The 25,855-nt window shown below is 37.2% G+C and overlaps 1 protein-coding gene across 6 annotated transcripts in view; it reads left to right on the top strand.

The window, feature by feature from the left end:
* The window catches only part of CABIN1 (calcineurin binding protein 1), a 118,083-nt gene that overhangs the window by 38,717 nt on the left and 53,511 nt on the right, over positions 1 to 25,855 (top strand). For all 6 annotated transcript variants that reach the window (XM_055704796.1, XM_055704789.1, XM_055704808.1 and 3 more), the window contains 3 exons: positions 3,064 to 3,246; positions 5,338 to 5,675; positions 11,658 to 11,771. In XM_055704796.1, the coding sequence (XP_055560771.1) occupies positions 3,064 to 3,246; positions 5,338 to 5,675; positions 11,658 to 11,771 (635 nt within the window). The remainder of the gene's footprint in view (positions 1 to 3,063; positions 3,247 to 5,337; positions 5,676 to 11,657; positions 11,772 to 25,855) is intronic.

Genomic DNA, 25,855 nt, shown 5'->3' on the forward strand with positions numbered 1-25,855 from the left:
CAATTTTCTTGCTGCAATTAAAACCTATTGCCTCTTGCTCTGTACTTAGTGAATATGAAGAGCAATTATTGTATTTTTATTTTGGTTAATTTTATATATTTGGAAAATCTCCCTCATCTTTTTGAAGATAAATAAGTCTAATTCTCCCAGTGTTTTTCTTATATGCCATCTCGTTAATCTCTTGTCATTTTTTCTCCTCTCCTCTGAATTCATTCTAGTTATTCAGTGTATTTTTTTAAAATGTAGGTCCCAAATACAGACACCATAATTAAGCTTAATTTTCATTAATGCTCAGTAGAACAGGAAGACTCTTATGTATTTTTTCTGTGAAGTTACTGATTATACATTCAAGTGTGCTAGTTTGCTGAATTGCTTTTACAATAGCATGACATTTTGGCCATTTCTGGTTTGAGAATCTAATTCTTTACAGGCATATGTGAATATACGTGCTGGGATACACACACACATTTTCTGCTGCTCATCTTGTTATCTTTTAGCTGCTTATAGACAGATTTATTTATGCTCAAATAATTCTGTGGAAAATTAAGGCCAGCTGGCTAATAGCTTCGACCTTTTATCCTTTGTAAGGATAGGTGCTACACTTCATTTTCATTCCCTTGAACTTTACCCATCCTCTGTGACTTCTGAGAAATTAATAACTAATAACTGGTGACTGCTGCTAATTTCTGAAATACTCCAGTGTTTTTCATGAGGGCCCACTTAGTTTGAAGGCATCTACTGCATTCAAGAAGTATCTAAAATAATATGAAGTTGTCTCAATGGTAGTCTTCCTCTGTTTCTCAGTGATTAGTGAACCCAATGCTAATATCATTAAGATTATTTTTTTTAACTTAGTTAATTTCTTGAAAGAAAAGGAGAATTAACATACATGTCTAGATCTACACTGATTTTAACAGAAATTTCAAATCAAAATAGCTCAATAATTGTAAGGACTTATTCACGTTTGTTCTCCATAGGGGAAAGCTTCCCTGTCATGCACACATTTGAAATGTAACATGCTAAATTGTTGTCTGTTGTTGCATGCTGAGAAGTTAGTGTAACCTCCTAGTGATCTGATATCACCCCTGCATATTGGTCTAGCATTGATTTACATTCTAATGCTTCATCTGTCATTACTCACACATCAGAACTGACCTCCAGGCTTACGGCAGCCTTTGGAAATTTGCAATTTTTATTTTTTTTTCTTCCTGAGATGAATAGTTCAACCTTTTTGCCACAGATGCAGAAACTTCATTTTAAGAAAATATCAAGGGAGCTACTGTAAATGTTTTTCCTGATGCCAACTGGGAGTTCAGTAGTATCCATTTGTACCACAGAAGGTTATTAAAGCTTTGTAAATGAGTCATTTAAAGCTTGACTGACCTCTCTTCAGAATCCTTCTCTTCCCATTCTTTATATATTCTTTCTATATATTCTTTTCTATATAAAACTTGTCATCATTAACCAACTATATGACTTCCAATTAGGAGGGAAATACTGTTCCCCCATTCTTTTTCAAGATACAGTTTTATTAAGATCTGTTCACTGAAAGGGAAGGTTTTCTCTGTGTGATAGTGAAAAGCTTAGGAAGTGCATCAAATATGGTTTAAATTTGTTGGAGTCCTAATAAGCAGAACCTGATCTGCAAGCTGAACATTTGCAGAGGGATTTATCTTGATAAAATAAATTCACAGGAGTCCCTTAGCCTCCTCCTGAACAAGTGAAATTCAAATGGATCAGAAGAAATTTAATTAAATTATCGCTCATCTCAAAGCAAAGGCCTTTGCTTTTTTAATTTTCTTTCTTGATCTTATCAAGAAAATTAACGAATAAGAATGCAGCGCAATTACCTAGACAATGGATGTAACATGCCTCTTGGTTAAGCTATTCCTGTATCTTAAGCAGAAACTGGAAATTAATCTTTTAGGCTACAGATTGAGAGAATTGTCTCTATTGGAATTTTGTGTTGGACACTGAATTATGTTGGTACACTATTACAGCAAAATGCCGGTTTCACATCTCAGTGGGAATATGTGTACATCTTTCTGTTGGAGATACTAAGCTGCATTTTTTCAGTCATGTGGGGTTGCCTCTGGTAGTCCTTGATGTAGAATAACTTGGGTTATATCAGGCAGGTTTCAGACATGGGTAGAGGATTTTCACTTGCCTGTTTGTTCAGAGGTGTGAATTTTATCCTCCATGATAAAGTCATGATCCCATACAACTTTTCCTGTGCTGTTACAGCTGTTAGCAGATTAACAACTTTGTTATGACTGTAATGTAGTTAGCAGCCAATGTATGCTACTCCACTTTGTCAAGGCAAAGTCACTTTTTCTAGTCTTCTGTCTACTGCCTTGAAATCCAGGAGCTTCCGTGTCTTATCTTAGACCTAGTTATTTGATGGATTGTTTATTTGCCACATCAAATCACGTTTCAGAACATTCGGTGAACAACATCTTAACACCTACAGGATAGATGGCATCAGTGATCACTCCTGTAAGTCTTTGCCACCTCATGGTACTGATTTTTCTGTCCTTCATGAGTAATTTTTACCAGTATTGTTGTTCATGGTTTTCTTTTGTCAACCGAGCTTTGCTTGTGTCAGACTCAAAATTATACTGGGTGCTTTTCAAGGTAAATGGCACAGTAAAACCAGGAAATCATATAGGACCACGCTAGCTAAAGTATTGCGTCCTCAGCCTAACTGCTTTTGAAGGTTGAGCATCATTGCTTTTGAATGAAATTCCAGGATTATATCCTAGTAAGAAATGTGGTGGGGCAGGGAGCTCTCTATTAAATTAGTGCTAAATAATACATAGTGAAAGAAGACTGGGGGTTTAATTTCTTAGCACAAAGAGGTGAGATGAAAATGATAAGTTGAAGAAGACAACTTAAAAGAAAATAAATATCTGTTAGACAACAGAATTGCTGGTTGTTAAGGATCTGGTATTGCACTTGTAAGATGTTTGCAGAGTAACTGCAGTTTTATGTTGCTGTTACCAAGATGCAAGTAACAGCTTGGTGAGTGTGAAGTGGTGCATTCCTCCTTTATCTCTTTTGCAGAGAGGAGTCAAGATAGCACTGCAGCGGTGCTGTCTGACTCCAGTTCCACACAGGATATGTTTAATGAGCCTGCCAGTTCTCAAGACAGCCTGAGGAAGACTTATACAGAGAAGAGGATTTCTACTACCTGTGCTGATACACTGATGCCCAGCAAAGAAACCCTGGGATCTACAGAGGAAAAGAGTATGCCCAATTTAATAGATAATGTCAGCTGGTATATTCTCATTAAAAGGTTTCTTTTGGCATGCAGAAGCACTGAAATACGCTACACTGTGACTGAGAATTTTAATTAGGCATTACTGCTGTGTGTATGTATGTAGCTTAAAATTGGAACTGTACTTTGTTTATGTAGCCATCATCCCAGTTTGGGCTACCAGTTAAACCTTAAAAAGAAATAATAATGATAAACTGCTGTCTGTGATGGCCCTTTGACTGGCTTGCCGCCTTTTAGGTTATTATTTACTCTTTCTTAAATGTTTCCAATCTCTAAATAAATTAAGGAGTACTTATTTGAAGGTAATCTCAACCAAAACATTTTTTCTTTTCCCTGTGTATAGGTATACTTTTTGTTCTGGCCCAGTAGCAGCTTGATATTCAGCACATAGAAGAGCACAACTAGTGGAATTAGTTGTTTTATTCTATTGGATACTTTATTTTAGTGGAGAAGTGGAATTGCTGTCTACCACATTTTTCCATATGTAATAGTACTAAGTGTTCTGTATTCTACTGGAAAAATTGTCTCAAAATTAGCTGGAATTTCCCTTTGTCTGATGTTTATATAGTTGGATGTGGCAGTAGATAGAGGCTGGACTGGCAGGGAAAGACAAACAAGACCGATGTATAAATTATGCCCACCTTTCCAGGTTGTAGCCCTTTGTGGGACGTTAAGTCTTTTTTGCCAGTTGACACTATACTTTAGTCTTTTCCAGTTCCATAGATCCAGAAACCATGGTATGTGGATAGCTCTGATTCACTTTACTGATCTCACTAGGAACGACTGCCAACTAGTCATCTTTTTTTTCGCAGGCTTGGATTAGATTGCTTTCATGTTAAGAGTATTTTACTTCAGTCTTGCCTAAGCTACGGAAGGCTGTGGTGATGTTTGCATCAATATGGTGAAATAGATGCCAGTTCCTAGTTCTGTAAGATAGTGCTTAATATAATCACTAAATTGAGTAATCTTTTGAGTACTAGACTAAAAACATGGCTCTTTTCCAGGCTTGCAGTGAGTTGTGTTATTGTCATCAGTTGTCTGTCATAAAAGCTGTGTTAAATGCATTCTTACATTACTAGCATTAGAATAAATGTTGTACTTTCCATAAAGCTACCTGCAGAGTAAAATTATAATGGATACATAGATTGTGCAAACAAATTTTGAAAAAATTCTGTTCTGGAAAACGTTTGACTCAAGGTTCAGCCTTACTGAAGAAAAAGTTAAGCAGCAGCTTTGTACTTGATGAAGAAGTACATTTCAGCATCTCTCTAGCCTGCTCAGAGATAAGATCTAATGTAAGAGGCTCTTTATCATAGCAAAGACAAAGACACAGTAAACCTCAATGACTAAAAATCAAAGTTAAAAAAATGAATCTGCATGCAGTATGCATGTTTTCAGCAGTAATGACTAGCTAACAGGAGATGTGGAAGCTCCCACGGATGTTTTCTGAAGTAAGATATGGTATCCTTCAAGGAAAGATGGGTCAATTGAACTAAGAGTTACAGAGTTAGTCGAAAATACTTGGATGGAACTGTAGGTCCTACATTATCCAGAAGGCCAGGTTAGCAGCTGCTAATCATTCTGTCCAGGCCTAAATTGTGTTCTGGAATTCTGTGTTCTAGGTAGACTGTTAAGAATAATGCATTTCACTTGGCAGGATGGCTTTACTTTTCTGTTCCTTCTTCCTTTCTTTGCAAAAGAGTTTTATTTAATTTACACTTTTATTTTGTTGTTGTCCCCTCTCCTCCCCCATCTTCCAGCAGTATACAAAATCCTGCATTGTATAAGGGGTGCTGAATTCTTGCTATTGCTCAGGAAAAAATCCAGATAAAGACAATGCAGAGGTCAGTGTGTGGCCTGCCTGTTGAATGAGCTGAAAATTACTTTTTAATTAAAAACATTAGGGATAGTAATTTTTTCAGGAGCCATTCAATAATTTTGTCTATGCTTTAATAAAGATAGCGATTACCATTTGTTGTATTTAATTTTTGTCATTTTGTATATTTCATTTGCCATTTTGTAATTCTTATTGATGCTTTTGTCTTCTCTTAATGTTCCAGTTGCAGGAAAGTTGGAAGAGCTGCTGGAGAACTCAGAATCTTACCATCCTGCTGAGCCTACTGGCCAGAAAATTCTGGTGGATCCTCAGTCTGCTTCTGGCAATCCCATCAAAGCTGCAATCCCCCCACCCTCACAGTGGGACTGCAAAAAGAAAGCTGAACCTTGCGGAGATGCATCTGACTTTCCTCACGGTCTTCCAGCGGACCTTGAGGAACAGCGGAAGTTCCTGACAGAGCAGTGTATTGCCTCCTTCTGTTTGTGTCTCAGCCGCTTTCCCCAGCACTACAAGAGCCTCTACAGATTGGCTTATCTGTACACATACAGCAAAACACACAAGGTGAGCAGACCACTGGTACATTAGCTGACTAGCTGTGTTTATTGCCTGAGTAAACAAACTGTATTGTCATTTCTACTATTTCAGAAGTCTCACTGTTATAATACAGCAGGTAAATTTGTTTAATGCAGTTTGGGTTGGAACTATACTTTTGGAAGTTTTCAGCTCCTAGATTGATTCATGTGTGTGAGGCCAGTTGAGTAGGAAAAAATTTTTATTACTGAACTAAGTAATTTTTTGTCATTCAGTAGAGAATTACCTTTTAGATACATCACATAAATCTAAGATGCTCTCGTAAAAATGACAGCAATTATTTACTGAATAAGAGAACTGAAAAGTGAATTGGAAGCAGAAGTTCTTCAGTATTGGTGTAAACACATCATGTAACAGATTTTCTTGCTATCTTGGGTCTTTGTAGAAGGAAAGTTTTCCTACTGTCACAGCATAGAGGTCATCTTGAGTAAGACAATTATTTGCTGTCTGGAAATCACTGAGTGAAATTCAGTCAGATATCCTACTGGTCATGAGCTGGTAATTTTGTAGTAAACAGAAATAATAATGTCTTGGTGACTATAATAGTATCAGTTCCTATCTGAGCTGAGGGCAAAATAACTTGCTTCTTCCAGCATGACTCTAGCATATTTTTTGTAATAAAGTTAATTTTAAAAGCCTTCTGCTATGAATTACCATTGTTTTGGTTTTAAAATTATGTCATCCTTTATTTTATTTCTGCATACTTCTGTTATGGTAATGCTTTGTCTTTCTGAAGTATCAGTTAGTAAAATGTGTGGAATGGTAGGTTGAAATTATCAGAGTTATTTCACTAACTGTCTTTACCAAGGTTTGAACTCACAGATTTTCTATTTGGAAGCCTTGTGTTATGTCATATGCTGCACTGCCTGGCTTCCTGAATTCTCTTCCCCACCCATATTGAAGCTTGTGTGAATAATAGGGAAGGGAAGGGAATGGAAACAAATCATTCCCCTTCCCTCATAGTAGAAAAAATATCAACAACACTGCTGCAAATCGAGCAGTAGCATGTCTTACCAGTCTATTGTGATGAATATTCCATTTGGCTGTACAGTGATTATCCAGAAAAATATTACCCTTTTTTTAAAGATAGCTTGTTTTGAAAACATTTTTATGCTGTTTGTATGTGACAGTTGTTAATTTTTCCATGAAGCTATTTGTTAATAGGAGCTGTAGATTCCTGCAATCTGTCATTACTGTTGCTGACAAATGATTTTGTATCAACATTCAGCAAAAAATGCTGCCTGTTTTCAATTTATTGGTTGAAATAGCATGTCCTTGCCTGAGGAACTATATGCAAAATATTTTCTTCTGGGTTTTTTTTTCACGAAGAAGCCTTCTCTTGCTTTTTGTATCTCTCTCTCTCTCTCTCTCTCTAAATATCAACTTAGTGTTTTGTAATGTTTTTCTGTATGAAATACACATTGTTGTCTAAAATCTTACCTTTCTTGGAACTCATAAAAATTGAATCCTGCCTGTTTGAGCCTGGTAGTTACCAGGTTGGCTTCAGCTGGCATTGTTGGGTTTTACTGTCCTTATCATTTCTCTGCATAACAAAACACTGCAGAAAAAAAGTCTTTGTACTGATGTATGTATAGTATGTACTTTCATGAGGTTGTAATTTTCTTTCTCTGATAACTAATTCAGGCTCTTTTGTAGAGCAATAGCAAATGTCTGTGTTTTAATGGCACACTAATATGTCTTTAGTGGGAGTTATACTCTTGAACAAACTGAAAACACAAAATACATCTATACTTTTTCAGCAATAAATAGAGTAAGAAGTATGCTTAGATATACTGATGATAAGCCTGGCTGTAAGAATGTGACAAGTTATATCAGGTTGAGTTGCTGTGGGGTCTGAGCAGATTACTGGTAAATTTTAGAAAGCTGAAATAAATTTTTAAAGGCATATAACCATCTTGGAAAATTCAGCATTTATGTACCAGTGCCAGGAATTTGTATGAAGAATTTAGACTGATGGCCAAAATTCATGGTTGGCTGGGAAAGGAGAGGATTGGCAGATCTCCACAGTGCATAGAAAAACAAGTTTCCATATGCAATCTGTTTTCTCCCATTTTACAGTATTACTGGTTTTGCTGTTGCGAGATTAGTAAAAATAGTTGTTGAGTCCTTTTTTTAGCATCTTTTCAAAATCTTTCAACATTTTGTTTGGCTACATATTCTTGGTTTTGTTTCCCCTGCAAAATCCTGCTTACTATTTGGAGGCTATTTCTCTTTGTTTTATTCTGTTATCAGAGCAAATTTGGACATAGCTGTGTTTTGTTGGAATAAATGTGCAGGAAAGTAAGGATGAATTTTCAGAAGTTACCATTGCTGGTTTGGGCAGCAGTTTGTTTCCCATTCACCTTGCTTTTGTCTTGAAGTAAAGTCTTCATCCTTTGTGATTTTTACCTCCAAAATGAGTGTTGGCACAGTTTGAAAGGAGAAGATAGGACTTGGCAAGATGCTGTTTGTCAGTATAGCTAAAAAGTTTTGTGAAAAGTATTTGTCGTATGGTCCTTATGGATCAGTATGTAGAACTGTGCTGGTTGCAGAGTATCAGACGATTGTCAGGAAATAAAAAATATTTACTTACTTGCTTTTTTATCTCAAAATGAGAAGTACTCTGTAAATCCCAGAAGAATCTGCTCACAGATATTGTTTGTATGACTTAAAAACCCTAAGTTTATGTCTTCTATTACGAACAGAGCTCTTAATGGAGAAATTAATGTTGAGTATAACATAATATCAGTGGTATGACAGTTTAGTCAAACTAGGCATAATGTATGCATGTAAAAATTAAAAGATTATACATATGTAGGTTTAATATATATTTAGAGACAGTCATAATCTGTAAGCATAATAGAAGTAAGCATTTCAAGTAGCAACAGTTTGGTAATAACAGTTCATTCAAACGGCTATTCTTCAAGGTCAGTAGTTTTTATTTTGCTTTGATGCAGTAGCACCAAGGGTTTTTTGAGACACAGCCTTCTGATAGACCAGAAAAGAAATCAGAGGGAAGGATTAAGGTATAGTAGGACGTTTTGTACACCTCTCAGCAACACTTCATGGAGTTACCAAGTTAGGTAAAAGGTGGCTTCTGACACCGTTGAGTTAAAGAGTATCCATCTCAGGTGGCTCAGATTTCCACTTGGTTGACTGTGAGAGATTTTACTTTTCCACTTTAACAGTGCTGGTAAACTCTTTTTGCAAGTTATTGTACCCTGTCAGTCATCTTGTCTTTGAATCTTGGGGTGATAAAGATGTGGGAGGCAACAGCTGAACTGGAAAGAGTACTTCATAATTGCCCTGAGTCAGACAGCCAAATCCAGCAAGCAGTATGCCAAGAAGAATAAATCCTTTTTGCTGTGTCCTGGATCCCTTCACCCACTCCTAATAACTTCATCAACTGAAAACTAAGCAGAGCAGACTCTGTGAAATCTAATGAGTTGAGACCTGCTCAGGCGTATTTACTGGGAATAACAGATCATGCTGATTTAAGGAGAAGGGTACTGGAAAATCTGTAACTACATCTTTTATTCCTATTAGTTTTGATAGTGTGAAGTTACCGTGTAATTGCCCTATTTGTCAGAATGATCTTTTTTCCTCCTAGCTAGGTTACTGCCATCATCTTGTTCAGTAAAAGCCTATGAATTATATGTACCAAATACATGCCTATGGATGGTCAGTATAATGTGCACCGCAGATCACCAGAGCATGATGCTACACTTAATGATCTCTGAACATTTTCATCATAAAACTTAAATTCAGAAATACATCCATAGCTAAAATTTCTTTAGATTGGGATTTTATATTTAAGCTTTGTGGTGATAGCTTTCTTCAGGGTTTTGTTTTCCTTTATTTTTTGTATGATAGTGTTAACTGTAAGCTTCAGATTGCCACACACTTTAGGCAATTTTTCACTTTGTTTTCACACTTCGAATTTACTTATGTTTCTGATGACTATGATTGGCATAAAATAAAGCATTTATGTGCCTGGATCTTGGACATTATGATAGGCTTATTTTTACTGGCTTCTGAGTTTATTCAAAATGGGATGACTTTTACGGAAGACCAGATTTTTGTAGGTTCTTTTCTGTGCTGTATTTTCTCCTGTATGTATTTCAAAGTATTTTGCAGGCTTAGGTTAATAGGATTACAGAAATACATATTATAAAAGTACCACCATAGGAAAAAGTATACAGTTAAGTTTACATATTTTGCTTCCTTCAATGTTCATTAAATTTGACAGTCAGTGACAATAATTAAATTTATTGGTTCCCCTGACTAGCCAGAAAGTACCTTGTAAGGTTTATAAGTGAACACATATTTGTTCCATACCAAAAGAAAGTTATCCAAATCCTCTTGACTGTTGTACACTGTGATCATTAAGGTCCTGTATAAGTACATATATTAGCTCTCTGAATGAAGGATTTTTGACATCCGTAAATATCTGGTTAGTATTTCTAGTGTTCAGCTTTCTTGCACATGAATCCATAATCAGCATTCTACTGGAGGGGATGCTCCAATTCTAGTAAGACATTGGAGATTTCTGCATGATTACTGCCATTAGGACAAAAGCACTTATGATTGAGCAGGGTTTTTACTGTTTCACCAGACTCCTGTAAAGAAAATAATCTGGAAGACAGGATAAGAACTTTGCTAATACATTGCTTCCCCTCCCCACTCCCCAACTGGGATGTATTTTTTTTGATGGACATGATTTAATCAAATCTATGATTCACAGAAGCGTATTTCCAGCTCACAGAACACAAATCAGAAATCAACATTCTCGTTTGTCTCCATGAACGAAACATCTTCCTCTTTCTTTTATCTGCTCTGTAGTGAAGTTGTCTCTAAAAAAAGCCAGGCTAATGCAACATGAGTGCTACTTTCTAATACTGAAATTATAAAATGAAGTAAAGCAAAACTTCTGTCAGTGAAACCTTACAATTAATAATTGTCCCATCTGTTAGTCAGCTTTTGCCTGAAGCCAACAGCTGTCCCTAATTCTCAGCAACACAAGAGATGTTCATGCGTTGAACTCTTAAGAGGGGTACTGCTTTTATGAATATTTGATTGCTGCCTATCATTTAGTCTCCTACTGATAGTTTCCTGTTAATTCACTGAGCACTAGTCACCAAATTTGATGACAGGTGTGGAATTTTCCAGAGAGGTTAAGAGAAATGACATGGAGGGCCATGGCTAGGTAGAGGTGGTAGGCCTGGATTCACCACCCAACCACAGGAAGGCTGCAGTCTGAGCCCAGAGGTTGCCCTTTGTGCTCAGCCTGGCCTCTGGCAGGTGTGCCAGGCAGGTCACTAGCCCTGGGGAGGAGCTGGGGGGGCTTCTAGAGGGTTGACGGGGAACTGGAGGGGCTGAGGGACAGGGAGGGCCAGCGTGGGCACGAAGCGGCCTGCTGTGCAGAGGGAGGTCGCAGGACACCCAGGACAGTGAGTTCCACTGTTTGCTGAGGAAATTAATACTTTTTTTAATATAAATTATTTTATATTAAACATTAAAATTCCACTTTTAACAAAACAATTGTGTTTTAAATATACCTGTAGGTCAGGTTTCTGTAGGTGATGGGAGATGGAGGGTGGATCTCAATGAAACAGAGGTAAAAAAAAAAACACAACAAAAAAAACCCCCAAACAACCAAGAAAGCAAAACTTAATGATATGAGGCTGGATTCAGCAGCTGTAGGGGACTGACTAGTCTGCTGGGGCTGATCAGTCTGGATGCTTGTTCTGAGAAGCAAGCTGGCTTCTCTCTCCTGAGGGATGCATTTTCCAAATCACATGCCACTACAAATACTGTTGGAGCAGCAGCTAGGTGGAAAATGAGAAATGACAATGCAGGTTAATAAATAAAAGCAAGTGAATGCTTTGCACTTGTAATGTGGTGGCATTTCTGTCCCCTGCCTGCAACTCACCTGCCCCATTTCATCCACAGAACCTGCAGTGGGCCCGTGACGTGCTGCTGGGCAGTGGGGTCCCTTGGCAGCAGCTGAAGCACATGCCTGCACAAGGCCTCTTCTGCGAGAGGAACAAGACGAATTTCTTCAATGTAAGTTTATACAGCTGATAAACACACCCATACTTTCTCAGCCATCATATTAACACCTGTTTCTCATTTAAAAGGTTTGTTAAGGGACAGTAATGTGAAATTCAGCACAGGCACATTAAACAAGCCATGAGCAGCTAAAGGAAAGGCAAAATTGTATTATAGAGATACTTACTGGGATTTTCCTCTATTGAAGGGAACCACATTAGAAGAATTATTTATGACAAGCTTGAAAACATGGGGACAGAAGCATGAACGTTTCTCATTTATGCATCATTTAACATACACTTGATGGCTGAACCCTCTATAAAATTTCTAATTCTGTTCACTTTAATTATCCTCTTGTTTACTGTGTCTCAACTAGACTTGCACTTCCTGTGACAAAAAAATAGTACTAGTTGCTCTAAGAAATCTCTGGAGTTGGAAGGAGCTTTCTTGTCTTCAGCTTTTGTAGCATGGCTCAGCAGAGAGTATTTCCAAGTCCCACAGTGTAGTAGTGGCGCTGTTGCACAGACTGTACCTGTGATATCTTGTAGTCCACAGGGGTGTCTGTGCCCCTCAGTGATGCCTGACAGAATACTTCTGAGACTTACACAAGTGTTTATCTGTCAAATTCCTGTGATTGCTGTGATTACCACTTAACACGTTGCTGTTGTCTTTAGTATCTCTGGCTTTTCTGAGGTATGTTCTAGGTTTTTGTGCCTCCTGCTCTTTTGTGATAGGATTCTGTAGCTGTTTTGTGGCTTGCAATGTGTGGTGAGAACATGGAGATATTCTGTTTGTCTTTCTGGATTATGTATCTGTTATATGGTCGCCTGTGATTGCAGTGACAGATTGGTTTTTTTGTCTCTGCTTTCCCATTCCGTACTTCTGGTTTAATACTTTAACTGTGAACTTTATTTCAATTTTGTATCTGTTAACATCTATCTTCATTTTTGCTGTATGTTGTCTTAATTAGCACCTTTGTGCAAACTTCTGTTAAGTACAAGGTAAGTGGTGTTCTCTGATTATAATCCCTCAGACAGTCTGAACAACCAAGCAGTACTGACTGTGGTTCAAAATTGTTATCATGGATCAGTTTGCAAAAAGAGATTTTGTCGTTCCATCTTTCTGGATATAAGTTTTCATTAATAAATAGTGTCAGTCTGATTGTGACCTGATTGATGACTACACGGCTTTGTTCTGGTTATTTCCCTGCAGTATCCACCTGCTTTCCTTACAAGAACCCTGCAGTGAGATTAATTCTGGTTAATAACTGGTGAATACTTTGGCTCACATCCATATAATGCAAATATTTTTGTAGGAGTGAATGAAATTACTCAACATGCTTTAAGTCAGGTGTGCATGATCGAGGCTGACATCATTGTAGGCTTAAGTGTTGAGTATCCTGTGGTTTTATGCATGAGGAAGATGAGCAGTGGGTGTGGTGGTGCACTCCCAACCACTCCTTTTGCTGCAGTAGGGGACCGAGCAGTGTGCATAAGGGAGTGTTTATACTTGGAATTATGATTTACCACATTGAGATCAGTGTTTGACCTAAATTGTGTCTAGTTTTTGAATGCTAATGCTAGGTAATGTAATTTAAAGATAGATTCCATTGTATCCCTAGGTGGATGTTCCTAGCATTATTTCAAAAAAACAATCATTCCTTATTCTGCATATTAATCTTTTTATACTCTGAAGGATGAAAAGTGCTAGTGTAGGTACTAAAAGGCTGTATAATAATTGTTTTATAAATCAACAAGAATTAATTCCCATAATTTAATGTTATTAATTTTCTTTAATAAGACATTAAATACACTTTGAAATAAAAGATAACCTTCAACAAAAGGTATGTGCTAGCCCAGTGCAATATATTGGCAATACTTTTAGGAAAGAGAGATGTATGAAAATGTTGTTCTTAGCTTGAACTTGGGTCTGCCAACAGGCAAAGATAATGTTAGTCTAGAGTCCTCCCTGTAGACTGCTGCCTTCAGGCTTGAGAAATTTCAGTCTGGGGACCCTACTCCAGTGTGTTTCAGCTATGGTGATAATATAACTAGCACATGGGATGCCTCAGACACCAAAACAACATGTTGAGGCCTTTGTGAATTGGTGCTAACATCTTGACGTATACGTTAGTCTTCCTGTTAAGAGGTACAGCATATATTTTGAGTTTAGCATGATACAATATTTTGGTGGTCTCATTTTCTACCCAGCTATATTTTCAAAATCCTCTTCAAGTAACACTCTGTGTGGAACATGTGGCAGTAATCCAGTACAGATGACACAGACATAGCACAGTGAGAAAATCCAGATCCAAGAGAGAAAGGGCTACAAGTGCCCATGAAAAAAAGCTGTTAGTGTCATCTGACATTCCAAAATTGGACAAACCTAAAACCCAGTGAACAACTTGTTAAAAAAAATCTCTCAACACTGCGTTGACCTTGTCTGTGTTAAACCTCAACTAGTTTGTTCTCATGCAAAGCTCCTAGCCAGGCAGTGGGTAAGCAAATGTACTGCACCATCTGGGTCAGTGCTCAGAATACAACTTGTGTGTCATGCATTGCATGCAGATGGTATTACAGCCCACTGTCCCAGCTAGTGTCTTCACAGACAGTCAGGTGATAGAACAGAAATTATGAAGCTCTACTGAAGTAAGTAGTCATATCTAATCTTAGAAATTAAATGGTCAATCTTAAAATTTTCTAAGCTTATTAATGTTCGCCAGGGTTATTTTCAGCAGAAACACTTTGTCTGAAGTGTTTATTTGCTTTTGTGAAATGCATTTGGTTTTATTTTTGAGAACTCTTTGGCCTTTGTGGTGCAAAAGAGTTAAATGAATGTCTAAGTGGCTTTCTGTAGATACTTTACTATTGAAATACCTTTTTCTTCTGGAGCAAGTAGCACTAGTATTTTTAATCTCTTGTACAGAATATTCAAGGTTGTTAAAATTATAGCTGACTCAGTTTTACAAGTACAAACAACAGTGTGCAAGAGAGAAACCTACCAAGCAGCTCAAAGACAAGTAGGGACTGTGCCAGCCTGCTCCTCCCAGACATTTTATAAATCATGCATACTCCTAGTAGAATTATTTATGAAATGTTTATGACAGCACCATATGAAAAGAAATAAACCTGGGTAAAGCTGTCTCCTGTTAAATTTTACTGTGGAACTGCTGGTCTGAATCTGTGTGTCACAGTCGGTTGTCTAATTTGTTAACTGTCGCTCAGCTGCGACAGAAATCTCTTTGAATTTTTTACTGTCTTCAGAATAGGCAAAAAGGCATATTCAGTTAGCCCTGATTTCTTCTCACTTGACATATTAGAATAATGTCAGGATGCACAGAACTTCCCTTTTTCAGTTCTTAGAAAAAAAATACTGCGTTATTGTACCTATGTGTTTCTCAAACAGAGAGGAATGGCCCTGATTTTCTAGGACCAGAAATGTTTGCACATTCATGGCCCTGCTAGTGATGGCAATCATTGTATGAATGATTATTGCAGTTAGACTTACAGGAGTTTTAGCTGTGTTCCTATGAAGGAATATGAAGACTTTTTTGTTTGGCCAATTACACATTTCTCTCTAAGGTGCATGGACAGGTACACTCTAGCTTTTTTCCTCTTCCTTATTGGTTGTGTAAATACATAGAGAGACTTTATTATTTCTTTTAAGAGGGCTCCAGGATAGTTTGTATAGTAACTAAATTAGAAATTAATTCACCAGGAGAAAAAAAAAATCCCCAAACATTGCTTTATATAGTAGGTAACTTTTTTAATATATTCAGATTTTATGCCACTATTAATAAAACAAAGTTAAACTTTGTGCACAGATGATGGGTATTCATCAGTCTGTGGGTGGGTGGTGATTGTGAAAGAAGCGTTTTGATGGTTGAGCTCAGTGTACCAGTAACTTCTCCATATGGTTTAATATACAGTATTTGAATTTTCCTGGCACATCATCTGTGGTAATAATAATCTGTTGTAACAAAGATCTTGATGTCCATCTTTGGTAACTGTTCCCCACATATGAAAGCTGTGCGTGCCCACAATATACTATAATGCAGACATTCAAGTGCATGAAGTCTTGCTGCAGACTGTTAAGGATAATTGTTCTATTTTTAATTCCAGAAGAATCACACTATGTTTATTCCCTGCTGTATCCCTGAAACGCTTCATTCTGTGGTCTGTGTAAGCAGGGTCACATTAAGGTAGCAGCATCCACAGGGAGCCAGAAGCTGAGAGATAGTGATTTCACTTTAATTTGCCATGGTTCGTGCCACGTGTGACTGGGCACTGGCAGGAGAGTTCTGTTGTGCAGAACTGAGAGTTCTGGACACTGAGCAGCTGAAGTATAAAGTCTTAAGTTTGGTGCTGCAATTTCTAGAGGTAGCTCTTGTTACAGCATGGTGATAACCAGTGGGTGCTTTTTCTGTTACACTCCCTGTGCAGCATGTTCTTTCCCTAGTTCTGTGTCAGGTTGAGAGTTAGCGCTCTGTTTTACCAGAGAAATTTTGATTCTGGAAAGGAAAGCAAGGTGCAAGGGTTGACTTTTGGGATTCTGCACAACTAGAGCCATCCAGATAAATTTGAGATGTAGCAAAGAAAGCTGTTATGAAGTCTCTAATACAGGGGACTATCGAGAAGCAAGGGGGAAGGGCAACGTGCCTCAGCTCTCCTGGAAGCTGGGCTTGTAACATCAAGAAAGTTTCATTAAACGCATCAATTGTTGTTAGACCTTCCCTTAGACATCCTCCCTGGTCGCCGTCAGAAATATGGCACTGAGTGAGTATATGGGATTTTTTTCTGATCTGATACAGCCGCCTTTTGTTTGCCTCTCAGCTCCTGAAGGGTAACCTCACCTTAATGTTTCCCATTATTTGAATTAAGATGAAACATTGTTACAGAATTTAATGTCTGTTAGAGATAACTGGCTATATATCCTCTAACGGAAGAGGGAAAATCCATTAGGGTGGTCTGAACCTTTTTCTAGGCATTTGTTCTGCCCAGTCTGAGGTTGCTACTAGTGTTGGCCTGAAGAACCCCCAAATACCACATGTGGCCAAGGGCAGCTCTTCAAGCCTGATTGTGGCTACTTGACTGAAGCCTCAGGATCACAGTTTCCTTCCATGTACTAGAAAAGCCTGAAACTGGAGGCAACATCAGACTAAAATCACTTTGGTAGAACTTTTACTGCTCTGCTTTCCTTCCTGTCCTTGGCTGGTGATAGATCAGAGTTACTCTCCTCCTGCTCATAGTTGGTATGTGTCTCTTCAGTTGGCAAGTGTGCTTCCAGCTCTTAGACATCTGCTATATGGAACATAAGTCTTCTGAGGAAAATAGTGTCATTTGAATCAGAGTGGGGGAAAAGGAAAAGAACTTGAAGAAACTTACTGTGCGTCCATGTGAGTTGAGATTGTGTGTGGTGAGAGTTGGAATTTTATTGTGTATGGGGGCTCTAAGAGAATGAACGATTATGTTTTAGCTTGATCGTGATTAAGTGCAACTTTTTGAAAAAAATATTGGTCATTTTAGTGCTTCTAACACTTTATGTGGAAATGAGTATAAGAGGTTGCCAACTCAAGTTTAAATTTTTTTTTTTAAAAAAGAATCACAAGTGCATCCCAGAAATCACAAGGGTTTAGTTATTCAGTTTTGCCCTTACTGCTTCTGAGTGTTTTGGATGCCATTTTTATGCAACCACAAGGGAAGAGAAACCATAAAGGAATCATTTAAAAAAAACCCAAACTTTTTGATTCCAGCAACTAGGTAGTACTTGAAACAAGTTATTAGACTTAGTACCATTTAATAGGTGGCATACAAAAAGAAATGTCTAGAAAAGGTGACCTCTACCATTAACACTGACCTTCTGTGTAGTTGCATAAAGCAAAATAATGATATTATAATTACAATGCATGTTAATAGTCTGATATTTTTATGCTTCTGTTTGTCTTTTTTTATGCTTTTGGTAGGCAGATAGGGGCATCTGGTTAGCGGATGGGGATTTACCCATCTTTAAAAGATAGAATTGTCTTTAATCTTTTCAGGAGATGGCCATATTGTAGCCGTGAAGTATCTGTTTTCACTGTGCAGGAAACAGGCCCTGAAAGAGCAAGCTTTCTGCTCTGTAAAAGTGCTGTTCAGCAAATGCAGATTCTTACTGCCAGCTTTCTACCGACTGTGAAGAATTCAGCTGTTAAGTAAAAGACATCTCCCTGCTACATATTTTCTTCTTGTACTAGGAAGAGCAAGCCGCTTTATGAAATGATGTGACAGTTCAGAAACTAGGATTGTCAGCAGTGCACTGTTAGGAGGCACTATGCTGCAGGGAATCTTTGCTGCAGAAGTGCTTGTGTGAGCGGAGGCTGTATGGGTCAGCCGGTACCTCTCCTTAAGAAATGATAAGGGGGACCTTGCTATACTGCACTGAAGATATGTTTGAGCTAACATGCTGCCTGCCTGGCTTGCTTCCTCAGTAATTTTAATGAGTATTTAATTGCTTTTCCTATGTTCCTGAATAAATGTTATTATAAAGCTATTGTTCTTCGTCTGTGTGAGGAAACCATTTCTGGTGTGGTGAAGAGATACTTGTATGGAAAGCTGCTGAGTAATAAATAAAAAAACCCTCCAGGAGTCCCTTCTGAGCCAAAGTGATTGTATAATCCTATGCCTTCTTTTGTAAATACAATCAGCTGTATAAATGGCAGTTACTTTACAGTTACAGTGTAAGCTAACTTGAAAGACTGAAGAGTGAAACCACATCATTGTCTTCCAAGGCACTCTGTTCGTTGTTTTTCTTCCTTTTTGTTCTTTGTTAATTTTCTCAATTTCACTTCACTGTGTCTTCTGTGGAATACTACCATGTTGCAGACATGGTGCTCCCAGCATCCATTATTGAATGTCCATTGAGCCACAGGATAGAGGAACTTGCATTGAAAAAACCATTGTCTCATCTGCCTGCATATTCAGAAAGGCACTTTTGTGTTGATTAAATATAATTCATCTATGGGGTTATTTTTGCATCAAGCCTAGAAACTTTTTTTAATGAATGCTTACATTTTGGGTAAGTTGGCTCATGAAAATGCATAACGAGGTAATAGCCTGGCCCTTCTCTCAAACCGTGAAAATCAGTTTTATAAAAGTGAATGTATGGTAGAGAATTAGTTTTCTCCAATTCCACTAAATTTACTCATATTAGTATCTATGTTTGAAACAGGCAGATATTTTATGTGTGGAAAAGGTAGCTTTTTGAGAATCTGTGTATTTTAGGTGAATAAGCGTATAATTTCCATTGTTTTTCTTGTCTAGCATGGCAATTAACTTCCACTGGGGAAAGGGGAAGCAAGAAACTGTGATAGCAGTTGCCTCTACAGTAAGAGTTAAAATTTCGTGGTATATTTTCTGACTTTACCCTTGATTGTTGTTCTTTTGCCAGTAGCAAGCCATTTTCCTTCTTTACCCCCTTTTTTTTCCACTTGTAAAGTTAATGTAATTCTACTCATCCACCTCCTGCCCAGCTTTTTCATGTTTTAATTGGAAGAATGCCTTTAGTAGGTACAAAGGAGTTTGTTCTCTCATTCTCCCTTGCTTGCTTTCATGTGCTTGCTTTCTTAGGCAATCTTAATGCCAACTCTGAAAACAGAGGTAAGCAAAGAGTTAACCGTGCAAGTGAAACTTTCGTAGTGATTGGATTAAAACCAGAAACCCAGTAAGCAATGAAGTCTTAAAAGTTGCCTATAAAAAGCTAGATAACTTTTTCAACCTCTGTCCAACATGTTATTTACAGTTCTTCTCTCCATCCTCTTGGAAAAACAGAACTCATCAGTGAAAAATGTCCATCGTTCACAGAGTTTTCTGTCTCAATATATACACGCTGTTCTTTCTGGCTAACTTTGCAGGCTTCTAAGACCCAGCTAGTAAAGATACCAATAAATTTAAATCCCTGGAGATACAAGCATGGGATTTTGAACTGTCATTTGTGCCAGTGGATATTAAACAGCTAGTTTTTTCCGTTCTGGTTCCCTAGGAAAAGTTCCTTCTTTTGTTGAGTAGATGAATTCCTAAGCAAAGGTAAGCTAGGGAACAAATAACCCTGAAATAAATGAAGACATGGCCTTGCAGAAGGGAGATTGTCGTGGAGGTTGTAGTGTGTTACAGGACGTTAGTTACTTCTAAAGCTGGATCTTAAAGAGTTTACACAGCAACTGTTTCACCCACTCTAAACAGTATTTGGAAAGGTGCAGGCTTGCTGGAATACTGTGTGATGAATGTCCTTTTAGAAATGTGCAATGAATAAATCCATAATTTGATTTTTCCATCTGCTAGCTCTGAATCAGATGTGGATGGGAGAGCTACCTTTAGACACCTAGTGAAGTTCGTTTTAAACTTAGGTTCTTTCTTTTTAGAAAAAAAATCTAAGTATGATTTTTTAAAAACTAAATAGATTTTTAAATACAGTAGAAGAGTGGAGTGTTAAAGGTGATGATCCATGAAAGGTCTTTAAAATATATGGACAAAATTATATGTCTGCTATCTGGTTATTGCTAGTTTTCGCAGCTTCTTACTATGAGTTATTTATTCTAGCTTTAACATACAAATAAATGGCAAGAACAGTTACGTCAGTGTATGCTGCTACATAAAAAAAGCAAACAAAACCAGAAAAGAGTAAATTTGGAATCTTAGAAGAAAATCTAAAACAAAAATGAATCTTTTTAATTAGCTGTCATTAGCATCTTCCTTTCCCCTATAAATTCCTGTAGCCTCTGACTGAAAGCTTTGACGTAACTCCTTTTAAAATCAATGTGTAGAGTTCACACAAGAGTGTTGAACAGGCAAGTAGTGTGTATGTGTCTGAAGTCACGCCTTGTTGTCTTTACCCTTTTTTGTTCTAAACCTGATAACATTACTCTGAGGAACATAAATTTAATGGATGTGTAGCCAGAATCCAGACACACTCAGAGCAGTTTTCTTCAAAACTTCTTTCTTAGATGAAACTATGTGTCATATAACCAACATCAAGTATGTTTTTTTCTTGATGAACTGTTTCTACCAGTTGTATGTTAAGAGGATTCTGTAGCATTAATCTAGGCAGTTGCCTCTATATATTTAATTTTGTAGATACTTCCGGGACTGCTTTTGAGGTAGATATCAGCCTGTATCTGATCTTGCTCACTACAGCAATTGTCTGTTCCATGTTTCAGGTATGACAGATTTTTTCATTCCTGTATCATGCCTGTGTAAAAATATCAGTCTCACTCTTGAAGGTTAAAGGAGCCAAATGGCAGTAAGTAAACACAAACCCAGCTACCACCAGATGAACAGCTCATACTACCTTTCTGAAACCCAGTGACAATTTCATTCTGTACCTGTGATGCTTTTAATTTCCCTGGCATTATAGTGATTTATTATAACTTTCATCCTTAGAAGAAAATTAATAGTGACATTAACTTTATTAAAGCAGCATATTTCATGAGAAATATTCCTAGAATTACAGTTCTCAGCAGAAGGATCTATGTATTTTTCATGGATATACATTGCCTTAATGTAAAAATGAAAACACAAGAATGTGGGATGAGAGCAGCCTGATACACGTCTGTGTGTACATCTGTGCAAGTGGAAAGCATTTATAGATATTTTTAATTTAATGGCTACAGCAAGATAAAATTGGCCAAATTTAAAAGGTTAAGATGCAGGATATAAAGTGGCAGATGAGGATAGGTAAGAACATATTTGTTGTTGTGCAGTAGATAGTGTATGATGATTTGCTAGCTTACTGCAGTATCACTGTGCAGAGCTTAGATGAAGATATTGAAGGGGGAGTTCTCTGAGTAATAGTACTCCATCTTTGGCAAAATTCCTAGAGTTAGAGGACTAAAAATGTTGAATACTGTATAGTGTGTTATTGTTCCAGACTGTTTGGCTCCTGTGGAGGAGGTAGGATTTCCTGACATAATGTGAACACTTTCAGAGTTTGTGTGATGGCTACTATGTGAAGCAGCAAGGGTTGACCACTTAAACAAGGTGACTTTCTCAGTCTCCTGAAAAGAAATAAAATATGATTGAGTGGGTGAGCGAAAGTAATGAAGTCCACAGTGGTCAGTATTTTAGCTTACTCTGCTGAACAGTCAGATATGTTACTGTGATCCAATAAGGGAAGTCCCTTTAAGAGCCTGAGTGAAAAATGGCTTATTTCCAGAAGCTTTATGACCTTTGTTCATTTCAGTTGCCTACACTTCATCTCCACCACTTTGCTTGCTCACCTCCTGTCAATAAACAGTTTCACAAATTTGGCTTTTATGAAGTTGTATAATTTTTCTATAGGTTAGAGGAAGCAAAAACAGAAAAAACACAGACCTTTCACTTGAAGTGCTTTCTCACAGTTACTCAGAATGAATTATTAATTTTTCTAGCTGTTTGGTTTGCCGACACATGATAAAAATTAGAATTGAAAACTCCTACCAGGTCATTTTCTATTTAAATCTTTATCTCTTTGCTTTTCCCTGTGTGTATATTCAAAGTGTATCAGCACTTATACTGTGATCTCCTGTTTAGTAGACTGGAACTAGTGTGAGTCGTTAATATAATGGCGTTTTCTTAAGTATTCAGATGTTTGAGATAATTTCATGGGCTTGGTATAACAGCTAAAATGTTTTCTGTTTGCACATACCTTGTTTGTTTCTCCCAACAGACTGCACTAAGGGTTTAAGAGTATGTATTGGGGTTTGTTGCTTGTTTATCTTAATTAATGGTATAACTATCAATTGCAATATTTTAGGGTTACTGAGATCCACTTATTCCAGTGATACTGACTCTGAAGTGACTAAAGTATTTCCAGTGGGAAAAATTTGGACAAACCTGAACATAGGCCAGGATTTTATGTCTGTGTAGCTCATCCATGGAGAAGTGTGTAGCCATCCCAAACTCTGTGACACTTTAACACTGCCTTCTATCATGACTGATCTGCTTAATATAGAGTACATATTTTATGTTTTGGTCCATGTGTGTATCACAGCTAGTAGCAGATTCAGTATTAAAAAAGTTTAATAGAATCATAAATCAGATTTTTTTAAAAAGTAGGAATTACAGGCCAGTGTAGTTGTATAATGAAGTTGGGACTTTTGATGTGAATGCAGTGCAATGTTCAAAAGCATTTTCTTTGTAGAGTAAGAGAAAATACTTACAATAGGAATGTGTTGAAATCAAGTGCACGTTCCAATTACTTTATAAGTTGAAATACTGACAATGGGATAAACTTAATCTTTAAAAATTATATTGGGTGACACAGAAGGGTGATGGTTTCACGTCTGTAATGAGATAGTTGTTCCAGCAGGCTAAAAAGAAAAACATCTGGCTTTGTTTGCCCTTAGTCTGACAGCTCTGTACTAAAGGTCTTACTGAAAATTACTTCCCAACAGGTTTTAGGTCAGGATATTTTCATTGTCATTTTCTTTCCAACAAACAAAAGAGCCAAAGTATTTTTCTGAATTAATTATACTGAAGTGAATGTTGCTTTCAAGACACACAAAAAAACCCCAAACCAACAAACTTTACATTTTTTAGCATTTCAGGTAAACGTGCAGCTACATATACAGATTAATTTTTCGAAAGTTAAGCCAATTCAAAGCAAAGATTGAAATTTTGGAAGCTTAAGCTTTTACAAAATGTATTTTTTAAAATCGCCTTTATTTAATATTTAAATTGCAACAGCAAATAAGCAATATTCCATATAGTTTCTAAATAAAACACTAAGGTATAAAATATTAGAAACTGATGAAAATTGAAATTAACAGTGGCTAGTCTTGTTTTTTATATCAGTGTTGATGAGTATGAAAAACTAAACAATTAGCGTTTGATTGGCACATTTATTCCTTATTCTTGCTTTGCACAAATCTTGAAGTAAACATCCTGCATATCCTATGTATATTTCATAATGAGATGCTTTGCATGAACAGCAAAGCAAGAAAAAATATTTGAATTTTTTTTTCACTTTTAACTGCCACATACAGGAGGAGTTATTCTTCAGATTTTGCGCCCTATAGTTTTTGTGGCCATTGTTGTATGAAGGTGTTTTTTTGGTTTTTTTTTTTTTATCCTAACCTTGCAACAGTAACTCCCCCCCCCACCCCCCCCCCCAAAAAAAAAAAACCAACAAAAAACCAAAAAAACAACACCAAACCAAACCAAAACAAACAATACAACAGAAAGAAACAAGAAAATTTTCAAGGAAATACACTTTTCTCTGTTGGAGGGGAACACATAGGAAAATGCATCCTGAATGCTTTGTCGTAAGTAAAACGGGTTCTGCAGGTAGGGAATTCTTGTCTTGCAGGGATCAAACATGAGGAACAGTAGAAGGACTTTTTGAGTTTTACTCTGCATGCGAGCACGTGTGTGTGTTGATGTGTATTTTAGGAGAAAGAGCAGTTACAATGTTGAGCAACAAAGACCTTTTAAAGCAAGGTGAAAATGAACTCTTATTTTAAAATAGATTAGGCAATAAAAGTAATCTTAATCAGAAAGAAATGTTATTTTTAACAGTGGCTAACAGGCTAGAGGACTTAGTCCTACTGCAACTGATTGAATTCCAAACCTAAGATTTTGATGAGACGATAGTAGCACAATGAGATACTAATGCGCTTTCTTCAAGCGTATTGTTACTTTATTCAAATGTTTTGTAGAAGTATGAAAGCTAGAAAGAAAACTGAGTCCAGTTGCAGCTATTTCGAATCACAAAGAAAAGTGTGGAAGTGAGTTTCAAGGTGCATCTGCTGTATTTCACTGATGAAGGATTGCGTGGTGAATCTGAACTGGAGAAAGTCTAATGGCTCTTGGTCAGGAAATGGGTTTGGGTTCTCAGCATTGCTAGGTTGCATTACAGAATTTCAAGTGAAGAAATTTACAAAAAAACCAGTTTTAACTGCCTTGGAGAGCATTAGTATCTGGATGAAAAGTTTTGGAAAGTCAGTTCCCATGCTGAAATTCAGAAATATGAACTACCATGTCATAAAAGTTATTTCAGCTTGTGCCACCTGGCACCCAGGCACTTGAGAAGCAAAAAGATTTGGTTTAGGGAAGAAAAGAGGAAACAGGCAGGCAGGGCTTAACTGCCTTACACATTTCATGCCCAGAGAGTTCTCAGCCTAGGATTTAGACAACCAGTTGATGTGACCCTGCTGACAGAGTGTGGGAGAAAAGGGGAGAATCATTAAGTGGAAGGGGGGGTTTCTTCTTAGTAAATTAGTAATTGGTGAGTGTTACTTTCTTTCTGAAATCTTTGCTAGAAACTGTAGATAGTGTATTCTGGGCACAGCATTGCTGTCACAATGTAGGCAGGTAAACCATTCACATGTAGGCCTATTTTCTGGGTTATTTTGTCACTGTCTTTTCAATATGTCACTTTTCTCCCTTCAAAATCTGACAAGTCTCTGCTTGCTTTTTGTGAATAATTGAGCCAGAATAAAACTTCCTGCCTCTGTATGTTCTCAAATCGATAAGGTAAAGTAAAGCAAAGTGTCTTTCTTCCTGAAAACTTCTGTCTGAGAGCTGTCTCCAGCAGCAGACTGAAGCTTACAAAATGAAAGGCCCACCAGGAGATGAGTCTGAATCTGAGGTCTTTTAAGTATGTGGGCAGCAAGGTGAAGACAGCAAGATGATATACCACAGGTTTCTGTTCCAAATCTCCTTTTAGTTTCTCTTAACTCCTGTTGCCTCCTTTTGACATATTCCTCTCCTGTTTTTCCATTTGCATTTATTCTTTCTTCTTCCATTTGTCCTTTTAAGAAGAGCAGTTTAAATGTAGTGTGTGGACAAATAATTGGGTACTATTTTACATTTGTCTCTAGACAAAGACAGCATATATGCCCATGTGAAACTTGAAAAGTAATAGCTTTATCCATAGAAATTCCTGTTCTTAAGAGGAGTAAGTTTGTCATAAAATGATATCAAATTGGTTAAAATATTCTTCTACAAGCAAAGTTGTGGTTTTCAAGCATAATAGTAATTGTCAGAAAGGACTGAAGTACCCTTACTCATTGAATATTGAAAAGAGTAAGGCTTTGAAAAGGTAAAAGTAGTCTGACGGTCCAATTTTGACACTTGCTGGTTTATGCT

The sequence above is a fragment of the Falco cherrug genome, chromosome 1 (genome assembly GCF_023634085.1).
Source record: "Falco cherrug isolate bFalChe1 chromosome 1, bFalChe1.pri, whole genome shotgun sequence".
NCBI classification, from domain to species: Eukaryota; Metazoa; Chordata; class Aves; order Falconiformes; family Falconidae; genus Falco; species Falco cherrug.